The sequence below is a fragment of the Patella vulgata genome, chromosome 4 (assembly GCF_932274485.2).
Source record: "Patella vulgata chromosome 4, xgPatVulg1.2, whole genome shotgun sequence".
Lineage (NCBI taxonomy): Eukaryota > Metazoa > Mollusca > Gastropoda > Patellidae > Patella > Patella vulgata.
The window spans coordinates 47,924,100-47,940,302 of NC_065882.2; the positions used below are offsets into that span (position 1 = coordinate 47,924,100).

The 16,203-nt window shown below is 33.3% G+C and overlaps 1 protein-coding gene across 1 annotated transcript in view; it reads right to left on the reverse strand.

Moving 5' to 3' along the window:
* The window catches only part of LOC126819252 (death-associated protein kinase 1), a 111,946-nt gene that overhangs the window by 69,805 nt on the left and 25,938 nt on the right, over positions 1 to 16,203 (reverse strand). Inside the window, exons 6-9 of the mRNA XM_050547189.1 lie at positions 6,642 to 6,794; positions 2,796 to 2,841; positions 2,079 to 2,168; positions 908 to 1,009 (exon numbers count right to left, since the gene is read on the reverse strand). Of these exons, the coding sequence (XP_050403146.1) occupies positions 908 to 1,009; positions 2,079 to 2,168; positions 2,796 to 2,841; positions 6,642 to 6,794 (391 nt within the window). The remainder of the gene's footprint in view (positions 1 to 907; positions 1,010 to 2,078; positions 2,169 to 2,795; positions 2,842 to 6,641; positions 6,795 to 16,203) is intronic.

Here is a 16,203-nt window from a genome sequence, read left to right on the forward strand (position 1 = left end):
ACGTGACAGGAGGAAGGCAGAATAATTTGCACTTCTCAATAAACAGTACAGTATATCACACTGACACAATTTAGAGATGTAATATGCACCTTTTGATTGGATGTTACTTGTAATGTTAACACATATCGTTACTGATGACATCCAAAGGATAGGTTTAATGATTTGTAAACAAGTGTGTAGATCTCATAATTTTGAGATAAACCCCCAAAACCTAAAATTTGTTTTTCAGTGTCATAAATCTGAGATTGTGATTAACGCATGTCTGATGATGAACATTGTATGTCAAATTCATCATCCTCTGCAATCAAATAATGGAGCAGATTTCACAAAATGATGGTTATCTCCCTTGAAATGGTACTGGGTGGGTGGGGGAATAATTTTCTCTCAATATTCAGTCTTATACTGTCATAAAAAGATTGAGATGACTAAAAAGCACCATTTTTTCCGAATTATGTGGAATGTGTATATTCTAAATCAACCATTCTCATGCATCATATTTATACACTTCTATATTATGATGTGTTATAATAAATGTGATTACAATGTGATTCAATCCATGTGATTATAAATCTATTCATATGTAATGTGATAAATGATGCTTTTGATCAAATCATTACACACTTAATAAAGATTCATGACAACTACATAACATATAAATTATTATAAATATATTGGGGAATAAAAGGCAACTGTCATGCAAATATACTTATAGGCATAATAAGGTGTATGGGTCAAAAAGGCCACTCCTTTAACTTAAATTGTTTCTTGAAAGAATTTGGGGAAACAATTTGATTGATAATTTTGAGCACAAACTAACCACAGTCATCCCAATTATAAAGATTCCATATGCCTATAAATATATCCAAATATATCTTTTTGACAAATCTGTTAAATAAAAAGAACATACCTCTTCAGCTAGAGTGTTTCTACTTCCTAGAGTATCTTGACTTTTCCGCAACTGAATACTACGAGAAAGTCGGTTACACAAACACACCACTCGTAAAGATTGCTGCAAAAACAGTTAAAGGAGTTGGAGAAAAATTCAAATTACTACAGCACATGCTTTTCAAACTAAATGGCCACACACAAATAATTACATCCAAGTAAAATTATAACTGGAATTCAGATTACTTAAATCGTTTCCTACAAATGCACCTGATGAACCAAAAATTATTGGTGTGAGCACTCAAAGTCTAGCCTGATGATATCATGCAATGATTTACCTGTATGTGTATATCAAAATATCTGAATAAATACAAAATATATGGTAAATAAACTTATATTTTTACCCAATCAGACAAATCTAAGATAAGTTTTAAAAAAGTTGGACAGAAAATTTGTAAGTATTGACTTATAAAATTTACTCATCATACAACAAATAAATTTTACTATAAGACCTGATGAACAAACCCCAAATATATCATTTCATCACTGACAATCTATGTTTATTTAACTTTTAATAAATATCAAATATTTTATCTTTCAAATAATAAACAAAATCCGAGATTGTAAAACATTGCCTTTCAGAAACAAAAAAAAATTGAAACAAGTCATAAGAAAATTCTTATCCTCTCAACCTATATTTTTATTTTATCGATCTTATACCATGTCTTTGCATGTTGAAGAACTCTACAATGTACCGACACTCTAAAACTAAAAACTACACCTTTTTTCATATAATGGGCTTACGGGGAGAGAGATAGAAATGGGGTTTAATGACCACCTGACACAAATAAGGTTATTTCAGGACTAACATATGGCCGAATTTTACTTCAATAATTCAGTGGGCAGAAACCGGTGGACACAGACAAAACCTACTGAGTTGGGCAGGCGACTCTACCTGTTGTCACATACAAGCTTGGCATCAAAACCACGCTACTTGGACTCAATAACAGACTTTATGATCTGAAATGCACTAGACCACACAACCTACCAAATGAGCTTATATTTTCTTCTTGAAACTGTATAAAGCTTAGACACTTTGTGAGGAGGTTTTGTCGATGTAAATATGAGTAAATTCGTAGCTTATGTTTTATAGCGTTTTCTGGTCTGTGGATAAAATATTTGAATTAACAAACCTTCCATCTTTTTCTAGCCATGAATGTCTTCAAGTTGTCAATATTGATAACAGCTGATTTTCTAACATCTTCATGTTGTTTTTCTTTGGGCTAAATATTAACAATAGTTATCATACATATAACACAGAAACAGACCAGAACAGACTGAACAAATTATCAATCTCAAATATTTTCAAAATTGAATCAAGTCATAAATGAATAGAAATAGAATTCACCTTAGATTGTGTTTATTTCATTAACATCAATGCCATGGAAAATTTGTCTAGTGACAACTGAAGTTGTTTAATTAAACTTTTTAAAATTTTATAGTTTCGTTGTCCATTATTCCCAAACCTAAATTGTGCAGATGTGCAGAAAACATAATGTTATTTTATTTATGCTGAAAAGTTAACATATGTGACAATGCGACAGTACAACATAAAGGTATGAATGAATGAAAAGAATGAGGCTTAATGTCCTACTTTTCTGCTTCAACCCTGCTAATTTAGAATGGCAATTTAAGTCAGTAAGAAGATGAGGGATGGATCGCAGTGAAATCAGGAGAGGGACATAGATCTGGGTTCATGTCGGTAACTACTTTGCATTTGGGGTTTTATCGCCCTTTAATTAAGCACTTTGTTCATTGTTCACAGGGAATTAGCCACAACACTGAACAAGGATACTTTTAGAGACACTTTTGTTCGTTCTGAACTCATGTCAAAATAGAAGAAATCCTACCTTTATCCAAGGGTGGTTGAGACAGTCATCAACTTTAGCTCTTTTTCTGAAAAATAAAAAAATAAAACTCAACTCTTTTAATTTTTTTTCAATGAACCATACAAACGAACCATATAACCATCATGGATATTAATTCATTTAATTCAAATACTGGACACCAGTCTTATTAAACTGACATTAAATATTTTATTAAAGAATGGTTCTTTGAAGACAGGAATTACCCATAATTCATCGTGTATGGCACCTCATGGTTACTATGTACGCTATCCTTGTATTAAAGCAGCACTACACAACACAAATTACCCTTTAAGGGCGTTGCCATGGTAACTTCACAATTAATTTTATATTATTTATCAAACTCTGCTCCACATAAATTTGGTATGATCGTTAAATAGACATCTAAAGCTGCGATTCAAGTCATAGTTTGGGCACATATCTCTTGTGGTTTTAGAGATATTCAATTTTTAAATCAGATTAAAAATGATCAATTTTCGTCATAAATCTAAAAAGTTCTCAGTCTTGCCTGATCCAAATTAAATAATTTTTGGCATGCAAATAGCTAAGCTAGTGCTTAATTAAATTACGGGAGTGTTTTTTCATGGTGCCAATAATAAGCCTAAAATTCCAGAAAATCAAAAAATTTCATAGGTCCGTACTTTAAACAGGTCTGAAATAAAATCTATTTCATATAATCACAACTTGTCCCATAGAAATGTTCCTCCGAATGTAAGCTTCAATTTGACACCAAGTTTGTTAAAATCGGTTAAGAAGAACTTGGATTTTTTTCATCGTTTTCATTGGTTTACAAAAAAGGTCCTTTCGAAGCCTGATGTATTCATGTTATAAGTAAAATGCAATATCATGAATTAGCAATCAGTTGACTTTACCGTTCCTCTCAGTGTATTTTATTAAAAATAATATGAGAGCTTCGTCCCACAAAACATCGGCATCTGTCAAAAAGACTGATTATTCAAGATCGAAAGAATTACCCCTAGTCTAGTTAGAAATGACCAAAACACGGCTACAGAAGCATATTTCTATTTCTATTATTCACCGTGACGTTGAGAACAAATTTAGATACTATTTTCAGATCAACCAAGATCAGGGATTCCCTACCTTGGACTGACTATCCTGACCTATTTGGCGAAGTGAACGTTTCTTTCTGTTGAGGATTTATGTTTTTAAGGGAAAAGGAGACAGGTACTAAAGTATCACCGAGAAATAGTTTGAAAAGTTAGTGTGAATCTTAGACATGGCAACGCCCTTAAAAGCAAATAAATGTCGTAAAAAAACGCTAAATAACATATAAGAAATCATATTAAATAGACCCCTAGTAATCAATTTTTTCATTGGCTGAAATACATGTCATATTATTTTATGTACTGTCATTCCAATCATATCTTGTGTAAGTAAATTACAAAATGGCAAGCGATGCCTGTACCACTTCTACTTTAATACTCGTTGCTTCAACAAGTAACCTAGCTGTCACTCTTAATTATCCACGTCACACATTAAATATAAGTACACCAACACTCTTAAATTGATTTTATCCTCACATGTATTTTGATCCATATGAATATGGTGATTTAAAACAGTTTTATTTCTTCGACATCTGCATGACGCAAATTCATATGGATTCCTTCAAGTAAAACATGTACCCAAATCCAATATTTTAATCAATGTAATATAAAGATGTTGAAAAATGTTTTGAATTCTGAAATATCCATAATTAGATACCAAAACACGACTTTGATGCATCTGGACGTACTGGTACGACATTTATTCTATTATTAACCACGTGTTCACACATCCCGACTATATCTACACTAAAAATTATATTTATAAAATACTCTCCTGACCAATTCATAGGCGTACGAAAACAATTATTTTTTCTGCCGATCATCAAATTATTCGGGCAGTGGCCAAATAATGAAAAAATAAATAAAATTTTAGAGGATATATGAAAGGAAAAAATATGAATTTATTCCATCCCGCAAAATGAAGTGCCCGAAATCCTGAACCGTTACAGACTATATTTACACTAAAAATTATATTTCTAAATTACTCTCCTGACCAGATCATAGGTGTATGTATGGGCCCTGGAGCCGGGAAACAATTTTTTTTGGGCCGGTCATCAAATTTTTTGAAGTGGCCAAATGATGAAAACAAAAATTTTAGAGGATATATGAAAGGGAAAATTATGAAAATTATTCCATCCTGCAAAATGAAGTACCAGAAATCCGGAACTTGTTTTACTGAGCAATGGGGTGGTGCAATTCCCAGGCCGGGTCTGGAGTTTCTGAAAATCACACAACTCTGATTTTGATTTAGGGTGTCTAATTCTCAAACTAAAACTGTAATTCCAAAAAATTTGCTACACTAGGCGCTACTTGCGTTTTTTTTTAGATTTAAATACGGTTATTTTGTGGTAAAGTTATGTAGATTCATTTTTCGGGCGCTGCCGTCATATTTTTCCGGCATAAATAATACAGCAGCCCCCCAACCCAACCCGCTTAAAGGAAAATTGGCCCGTACGCCTATGAACCGAATTATTTGATTTTGTTTTATAAATGTTTAGTCTTACGCTTTTTAATTCGAGCCACAATATTTGTCGTGGTGCCATAAATCTTACGGCATTAAATATTAATAGAATTAGATATAGGTCACTTGAATGTCCAATTCATACATGCAAGGTAGCCTACATGTAGAGTCAAACAAATGAAATTAAGGTAATAGGCCTATTTATGGAATACATTACTGTATATAATTGACTGTACTTTAGTAGCCAGGTAAACAAAAGTCTTGCCATACAAGATGACGGACAGTGCATTGTGATAACCTGCATGACATCATAAGAAAACTATCTATATAGACCGTTAAACATACATTATGCAAGAGCTAAATCTGATTATTGCAAGTCTTTATTTAGGCTTCAGATATCACAGAAATTATAAATTAGATCTTTATTTACACAACAAGCACAAAATCAACTCTGTAGACCCACGGATGGCTTGGATTCGGCTTGGATTTAAACATGATTTCATTGATTGATTAAATTTTTTAAATGGCGTCGTAAGCAGAGAGTAACCGTTACGTTGACGTCATACTCCCGGAAATTTCAGATTGAGGCTAAATGATAGAGTGTACGAAGCGAGGCCGCATGTCAGTCAATTTGATTGAAAGTTCGATATATACGGCCTTGATATTATGTTTAGTTGTGGTTAAAATGAGAGTTTGGATGTCGGTATTATATGCTCTTTTGTCACTTGCGTTTACGGAAAATTTATGGAAATTGATAAACATCGCAGGTAACATAACATCACCCCAGTTGAATTGGATCACTGTTTCCTATTTGAAATTTGTCTGCTTCGGGAGTCACGTAGGCCTACCGGTTACAGTACAAGAGTACACACAGGCTAACAAGAAGTTGGCTATAATTATGCCTCATTGAATTGGTCCATTCCTTTCAAACTTTCGCTTCTTATCTATATATTAAAAGTCTTATTTTTAATTTGTAGTAAAAATAAATGTGATACGAATTGAATTGCAACCCTGTCTCAAACCGAATAGGCTAACTGTACCACAGCCATTGAAAACGTTACTTGATAATCAAGATTATGTAGGTGGAGTTAACGCCTGTCAATCAAACGATCAGCCATTCTCGGAGGTGAAGAGAGAGTCAAAAATTACGATGGTGGTAACTTTGTTCAGATTAAAGTAATTTTCAATATATTCTCCTTTCATCATCTATTTTTGAACTGTTATAGCAAGAATGGCCAACTCTCTATTAAAATCTCCCATAATGTATCTTTAAATAAAATTCTAATAATACTAAGATGGACTAACCTGCAGTCTTTGACAAATAATTTTTGAATGAAATCTTTAGCAAGTTCACTGGTCCCAGAAAAATATTCATCATCAAATTCATAAATAATGGCGGTAATATTGTGGTATGTTTCTTGTTTGTTATCTCCGAGAAAAGGTGAGGCACCAGATAATCTGAAAATAAAATATACAATATTTCAAATTTATGATAATCATAACCAGCGGTTGCCATGCAAGATACTCCCACATTTTGCAAGAGATGGATAGAGAACAATCTAAAAACAAAAACATTTTTTTTTTGTACAATCAGGGGTCATAATCCAGGAAATTATGGTCTGCAATGTGCAAATATCGAAAGGGACTGAGATCTTTGGGATATAAAGATATATTTTAAGTTTCATCAAAATCGGATAAAAATTGTGACCTCTAGAAGCTCCACAACCTTCGTATTACATACTTGTACACAATTTGCGTACAAAGAGCAGCCATTTTGTCGGGCAGTTTCATTTCGATTTTCCTGAATTCAACCTTCATTATGGTGGAATGGTGATATATTTAAATGGTTTCATCAAAATCGGATAACAATTGTGACTTTTAAAGAGTCCACAACCTTGGTATGACATACTTTTACACTATTTGCATACATAAGGAGCGCCATTTTGTCAGGCAGTTTTGGTTTGACTTTCACAAAATTAGAACTCAACCGTCATTAGGGTGTAACGGTGATAAATTTAAACTTTTTTTTTAAAATTGGATAAAAATTGTGACCTCTAGGGTCAACAAGATAAAAACATGATTTTTTGTACAATCAGGGGCCATAATCCAGAAAGTTACAGTCTGATATGCGCAAATATCAAACAGAACCACGATCTTTGGATTATAAACATACATTTCAAGTTTCATCAAAATCGGATAAAAATTGTGACTTCCAGAGTGTCCACAACCTTGGTGTTACATACTTTTACACTATTTGAGTACAGGGACCGGCCATTTTGTCAAGCAGTTCTGTTTCGATTTGAGCAATTATCGAAAGGAACCAATATCTTGGTAATATAAACATAAATTTAAAGTGACATCAAAATTAGATAAAAATTGTGGCCCCTTGATATAGCATACTTTTACAATATTTGCATACAAGGGACAGCCATTTTATCCGTCAGTTTTGGTCCGATTTTCACGAAATTTGAACTCAACCATCATTAGGGTGCAACTGCGATATATTCACATGTTTTTTAAATTGGATAAAAATTGTGACCTCTAGAGGGACCAAAAGCTAAAACACGATTTTTCGTACAATCATGGACCATAATTCAGGAAGTTACGATCCGATATGCACCAATATGGAAAGGAACCAAGATCTTTGGGTTAAACATGTACATGTATTTCAAGTTTCATCAAAATCGGATCAAAGTTGTGACCTCTAGAGTGTCCATAAACTAAAATTGTCATCTTTCGAACAATCAGAGACTATAATCCATGAAGTTATGGTCCGATACATGCCAATATCGAAAGGAACCAAGACATTTTGGAGATAGACCTATATTTCAAGTTTTGTAATTACCTTGATGTCTCCTGTAGGTGGTGAACAGATTCTACTAAAGTCTACCCAAAAAGAACACAGTAAGACCAAATTATCATTTTCAACAAACAACAGTTTCTTTTCGTCATGTTTAACTTTATTCAATCAGATTCATTATAGCCAAAAGCACATGCATATATCATATAGAGTGAGAATCTGGCCAAAAAGTGTCTCAGCAGTAATTGGCTAATCATGGCAGCCACTTGACATGGTGGCCCCTTGTAGTTCTTGCAGGAAATACCAAATTTTATTGTTGATGAGCATTTTATTTTGGCCAAATAATTCAATTATGATATGTAATTATTGAATTTCTTTATTATCAAATTTCATCGATATTGACGAGAACAATAATGATAGCGAAATAACACATTTTATTTTCAAAATGAGGATAACTGCAATGGCAACCTACTAATTTATTCCTTCAAATTATTTAACATATATTTGATGTTGTAATTTGGTTATAAACGTGCTTAATATTGATTTATTGTCAGTTATCATCAACTTTTTGAGGACTCTAAATGTAATTGAAAATATACAAAAAATAACTACATGTATCATGGCAACAGAATTTTAAACACAATCATGTTACAAACTTTATGACAGAGATGCATATATATCATGTCAGTTCCAAAATGACCTAGTTTGTATTGAGCAGATGTTCATATTTCTTTCTTTCCCCTATTTTTTTTGATATGCTGGTAAATGTAATTCAATCATAATTTATAATCAAATCATAAGTGAAAAAAATACAAATAGTATAGAATTTCAGAAAGTATTAAAGAAATAATTCAAGATCACTCATCAAAATTTAACATTTGAAAATAATCTTGCACAGTAATATAGTATGGGTGTGAAATGCAGAAATTTAAAGGCAGATATAAGCATTGGTTCTTCTTTCAATGTAATTCACATGTGGAAGCAATTTAACCAACATTTAACATAATACAGAATTAATAAGCTTAAAGCGTAGAGATAATAAAATTCAAGACATTGGGTCATATTGCCATCTCCAAATAACATGTGAACATGTACATGTAGCAATGGCATACCATTCCTACCAGGTTGTAAATAGTTAAAGTGACATGCAGATCTCTTAAATAGTTTCACAGCCTTCATATTTGAATGGAGGATAACTCTTGTGACCAAGCCTTGCAAATTTGAATAAGATAGGTTTCCAGGCGATAAAACATACACGGATACTAATAGCAGTTAAGTTGGATGGACAGGGGTGACAACAATATATGACCATATATATATATCTATATATATATTTGTGACTGTCGTTTGTCTGTCTGTCTGTCTGTTCGGGGTTGGCGGCTACACTAGGTCTTCCCTCGAGTCTGAAATTTGGGGTATAGGGTTAGCTCGGACCGGGGAGTAACATAGGCCAGGTGGCGTTAGTCTACCACTTCCGGTTTCGGAGTTATGACTCCCGAGCGAAGCCAGTCTGTTCGGGGTTGGCGGCTACACTAGGTCTGCCCCGAGTCTGAAATTTGGGGTATAGGGGTAGCTCGGACCGGGGAGTAGCATAGGCCAGGTGGCATTAGTCTACCACTTCCGGTTTCGTAGTTATGACCCCCGAACGAAGTCTGTCTGTTCGGGGTTGGCGGCTACATCTGCCCCGAGTCTGAAATTTGGGGTATAGGGGTAGCTCGGACCGGGGAGTAACATAGGCCAGGTGGCGTTAGTCTACCACTTCCGGTTTCGGAGTTATGACCCCCGAGCGAAACCGGTCTGTTCAGGGTTGGCGGCTACACTAGGTCTGACCCTAGTCTGAAATTTGGGGTATAGGGGTAGCTCGGATCGGGGAGTAACATAGGCCAGGTGGCGTTAGTCTACCACTTCCAGTTTCGGAGTTATGACCCCCGAGCGAAGCCGGTCTGTTCGGGGTTGGCGGCTACACTAGGTCTGCCCCGAGTCTGAAATTTGGGGTATAGGGGTAGCTCGGACCGGGGAGTAACATAGACCAGGTGGCGTTAGTCTACCACTACCGAGCGAAGCCGGGTATCCTGCTAGTAGATATATATTTTAATGTAGGCGAATAAAAGTCTGTAACAAATTTTGACAACGGACTGACAGACGGATGAAGGTAATGACAACATATGTCCACATTACATGTATATATATGAACATACATATAAGGTACCTAACCAAACTGGTATGGAAGTGTCTCATTAATACATATGAAAAGTTTGTACAAACTGCATGCAATTGCCAACTTTAAACTAATCTGATGTAAGGTTTTCAACACACTGATAAAAGTATGGTGTGTTATTACATGCAGACAGATGTTTTTTCTTTCAGTAATTTTCAAGCTAAGAACAGGATAGTCTTTTCAATCTGTAGTTTCGTATCAAATTACACTGTTTTGAAATGGGATAAGACAGAGGGAGAAATGGGGTTTAACCTCATCTCGACACAAACTAGGTCATTTCGGGACTAACACATGGTTCAACTTTATTTCAATAATTCGCTTGCATGTTGGGGTCTTCAGCAGTGGGAGGAAACCACAGCACCCGGAGAAAACCGAGGATGGACAGGCAAGCCTACTCCTTGTCACATACAACCGGGGAATTGAAACCGAGTCAAATGACTCAATGACAGACCTTATGATACAGCGCGCACGTGCTAACCAGGGCCGTAACTAGCTCAGAGCAACAAGGGGGGCGTGAAGTATTCTCAGGGGTGCTGTAAAATTGACGGAACTGTATATCTAGGTTTCTTTTATGGTCGTCAATTTTTTCACAAAGGGGGGGTGGGGGGAGGGGCTTTGCTAACCATGTACATGTAGCCTACACATTGACATTCAAGTAAAAGAACCCTTGACAGTTGGAATTTGAAAAAGAGTAGGCAGTAGCGCCGCTGTCCAGGCAAAATTACCGCTCTGTCCATAATTTTTCATATAAAAATATTTTGATAGCTAGGCCTGTCAATCATCCAAAGATTGGCTCATAGACTGGTTTAGCTAGACGAATTTCAAATCGAGGGCACATAACTGATTTTGCACTGATAAATGGCCATATGGGGAGCTATTAGGACACTAATTGTAATATCACTTAGTGTATTTGAAGTCCACTTTTAAATGGATACATGTAACTGTTTAAATGGATAAAATGTTTTAAATACATGTCCATTTTTCTAGGGAGTGAGAAATGGGGGTAACTAAAGTAATGCTTGTCATATATGGGTGGCATGGTTATCATTATATCTTGACATTGTTTTTATCGTGAGGTATGCAACCACTGTTTAAGCGGTGATATGATCTCTAAATGGCTCTATGTACACAGTATGCAAAACTGAAACCAGCAATTAGCGAACAAAACTATTTCCGCTAAACAAAAATTTTGTCATACTTTATATAGAGCTTGCTCATCACAAATTGAAATAACTAAATAAAACAGGTTTAGCATGTTTAAAGATACATTAGTTAAGAATTTAATAAAGAGTAGGCCATTCTTGCTACAATACTTCAAAAATAGATGATAAAAAAAAAAAATATTGAAAATTTCAGTTCAATTCCTTTATTCTGAACGGAGTTGTCACTGTTGGAGGTTTGGACTAGAAATAGGCATCAACTGTGTCTGCACCATCTACGAGTATTGCTGGTCATTTGATTGACAGACGATAACTCCACCCACATATTCTCGATTATCAAATAACATTCTCAATGGCCGTGGTACCCTCTCTTGGTAGGCCTTTCAAAACCAGTTTCCGGTGGTGACGTCAGTGACTAACGGTAAACGTTAGCTTGGTCGGCCATTTCTTGATTTAATTTTAAATGGCGACTGTTTAAATCCAAGCTGTATCCATGCCATCCGAGGGTCTACAGAGTTGATTTTGAGCTTGTCATGTTTATAAAGGTCTAATTAATAATTTCTATAACATCTGAAGCCTAAATAAAGAATTGTAATAGGCAGATTTAGCTCTTGCATAATGTATGTTTAAATGTTCAGACACGTACTTGTAATGTAATTTGATAGGAATTCTGCTGCCATTTTTTTTTCCTTCTTACTAACAATGTCTGCTTTATTTAATAAATAATATTTCTTTCACATTTAAAATCTATCATCTCAGCACGATATAATTAGCAGATTCTGTGAGTCATAATGGCTGACTACACAGATCTTACATCTTAAAGACATATTGATTGAATGAGCACTATCAATGATGCAGTTTTACTGCATACATGTACAATATATTATTTTCAATTTGCAGATATACGCGTATTCATGTAGCTTTTGTAATCAATCCATATCTATTACAATCTGAATAACCCCAAATATTTATAAGTAACATGATTATATAATGCTTATTGTCTTCCTTGTTACACGGCCACATGTAAATGTGTTTGTATACTGTTGTTGCCCTCCTGCTTTGCTGTCCACAGTTTCTATATAAACACTCCACAGATAACATAATTTATCATCTGATCTTTTTAAAATGTATGCTGGTTATAAAGCCTATTGGATATTCCAATCAGGCTACAGTATCAACTTGCTATATTTGGACGAGATATCAAAACTTATTATGTGCTTGAATAATAAAAGAACGCTTGTTCCTTTTATGGGAAGCTATTGTCTTCACAAAGAATTTTTCTCTTTTTGATTACTTTTTTAATTAAAAACTTTGAGAAACACAAATTAGAGAGTCACCATTTTAATATGATTTGGATAACAACAGCAATCTGCTTGTTATTCTTCATATCCCAAAAGAAGTTAATGAGAACAAAAACCAAGAAATGTGGAAAATTGGCCAGAAGGAGATAAAAAAATTACATCATAAAATGTTATTTAATGGGTTTCGTCTACAGATGAAAAAATCTTAATTACTGTATCAATTTACACAGCCTGGGGAAGACAGGTTTATCTCTTTTACACAGGTAATGTGATAAAAATAGGTTTTACACAAACTATATATCAGCACATGTACCGGTATTACTCAGTCTACTCTTTTCTACACACATGTTCCAGACACCCAATACAAAACAAATCTTGGATATAGTCATGTGGCTTTCTGTAAAATTTATTAGTTATATTATAACTGTCATGATTAACAAGAGAAATATGAAATGGTTCCCAATGAAATCCAGAGTTAGAATGTTATTAATTTTATTTTTATGTTGTAAACAGGCAGTTCTTGGTAATTGTTTACATAAAGAAAGCTGGCCATTATATCTGTTCAGCAATAAGCTGTTCATCTCATTTTCCCCTTTTATTTTTAACAGCAGTATCATCTCTTAATGCTAACAATTTTAAATACTTTAGTAAATTCTATAAAGAAACTATACCGGTACATGTAGAATGCAACAGTAACAAGTTTTAATACTTCTATAGTAAATTTTGTAAAGAAATGCTCCAGTAACACAAGTTTTAATACTAATGCTATAATAGTAAATTCTGTAAAGTTAATGCCACAGTAACAGTTTCTAATACTAGAGTAAATTTTGTAAGAACTGCTACAATAACAAGTCTTACTACTATACCAACTTTGTAAAGAGCTGCTTCAATAACAAGTTTCAATACCACAGTAAATTCTGTAAAGAAATTCTACAGTAAAACATTTTAATACTATAGCAAATTCTGTAAAGAAATGCTACAATAACAAGTTTTAAAACATTACTATAGCGAACTCTGTAAAGAGCTGCTACAATAATAAGTTTCAATATTATAGTATAAATAAATGCTACAGTAAAACATTTTAATTCTGTAAAAAAAATGCTACCGAAACAAGTTTTAATACTATAGTAAATTATGTAAATAGTTATTACACTAAATATCAACAATATATTATCCGTCAGGAAGAATAAAACTGAAATTCTTTTTTTTCAGAATCAATTACCTCTTAAAATGTTGTAAAATTTGTCAAGAACAGAACCCTGTGTAAAGAGTATGATAAAGGCAATATAGGGTAATGACTACTTTTGTGACAAATTTTAATATCATTTCTCAAAAACTTATGCTTCCCGAAAATGTAGCGAAAATTGATAAAAAAAAATTCTGGTCTGTAGAGTAAGAACAAGTATGTTTCATGGGATAAGGCAAAAGAAATATGTGGGTGTAAAAAAAATTCATAGTGATCAATACACTTTTTAAGTTACTATAATACCTACAAGTTACACATGTACATGCCAAAGTTGGGGAAATGAAGGTATCAGTACATCTTGGGTAGTGACACAAAACTATTAAATGTTTTTATAAAGCCACAAAATCCATCATGCACACTGTATCAGTTTACAAAGAGGACATAAAAGTCAAAGACTATGATAACCGGTATAATGAACTGGGTAAATTAGTTTTCATTAGTCAAACAAATTTACTGATGCTTAGTGGAAGATAATTAAATTTTGCTCAAAGGTACTATTAGATTCCTTCATCAATGACATTTTGTACATGGTCGATTTATAGATGAATAGTATTAGATTACCTATATAAACATTAAGGCAACAAGTTAATTGTCTGGCAAGCCATAGCTATATTATTTCAGTAGTTCTAGGTAAATATGATGTCAATATCAGCTGTTTCTAAATATCACAATCACCCTGATTTCTAGAATGGATCATTCTATCTGGTTGCTAGCTTAGGAGAATTAAAAATTTTACACACTCAAACATTACATCAAATTTACTTATAACTTTAAATTGATACATTGTATGAAGACCAATTTCTATCTCAAAATTCCTGTATAAATATACATTTTCTATGCTGGTTCATTATTCTTATTGATGAAAAAAAATGTACAAAAAACATCAAAACCTTGTCACTGCTAAAAAGAAGGAATATACCTCAGTCATCTCATTAATTATCCACTAAGTAAAAGCCCAATTCATACAATAGTGGAATGGGTATTACAATTTGACAATTACATGTATACTTTACAAAGTAATAAATCATTTCATGCTTCAGGTGAAATTTCTCCTAATTTATATATAAAATATATTTTTAATAATTGATAATCTTAAATCTTAAACATCAATCTGTTGAGAAGAATATTTATGCTAGAGTTAAAGTACTTGTGCCATGACAATTTATTAATTTTATAATCATGTTACTGTCTATATACATATCCAATCTTCAATCTTTATAGTATCTATGGTATCATATATCTTCATTGATGTCCAAATAAAGAGGTTTATTATCAATAATAAACAATCAATTAGTTATTAATATTTTTCAAGGTGAAATAACTCCAGTCCTTGATCTGTATGTGTAGCTGACAATTTTTCCGGTTGATCAATGTTATGAAGTACATTTTACATTCGATTTACTTGGATAACCTCAATCTCTTAAAAACATCACACACTGAAATCTGTTTATAGAAACACATACCAGAGAAGGGTTCTTAATCCATTTTGAAACGAACAGACCAGAATTCGTCAAATGAGGTCCGGTAGGAAATGGGTTAATTATAAGCTTACATTCCCTTTAATATAACTAGACTTCAACAAAAATAATTCTTGGTAATTTGTTATGGATGTATGTTATTACCACAAAAATAACGACAGGTACACCCTTTAAAAATTGTCCATATTTAATTCATGTCAGTAATATTCCAGAATAAATTATTCTCTTCGTTTATTCGATGAAACATTCAAGTTTCATTAGTCAATGATCTAAAATATTAGCATCTTTCTACTATTGCCAGTAACCAGAGTTTGATTAGAATAAAATATACTTAATTGATTGAATAGATTGTACACAGTTCAAAACATATAACATACTGTTGTTCAATGTCAATCTTACTGTGCTGTGGTTTTCCCATACAAATTATACAATTATTATAAAAAAAAAAAAAATCTGTATTCTTTTGTGTGAAAAGTATGATTCCAAGGGGCTTTATGTGTTGCTAAAATTCATGATCGCATGGAACAAAACTTTTTATTTAGTATTTACTGTAGATATAAGCTTACATCACAAATAACCAAGAACGATAAAGCGCCAACAACAGAAATGCTTAATAAATTAATAGTACTTTTACCACTTATTAATATTGCTATTTTTCCTAATA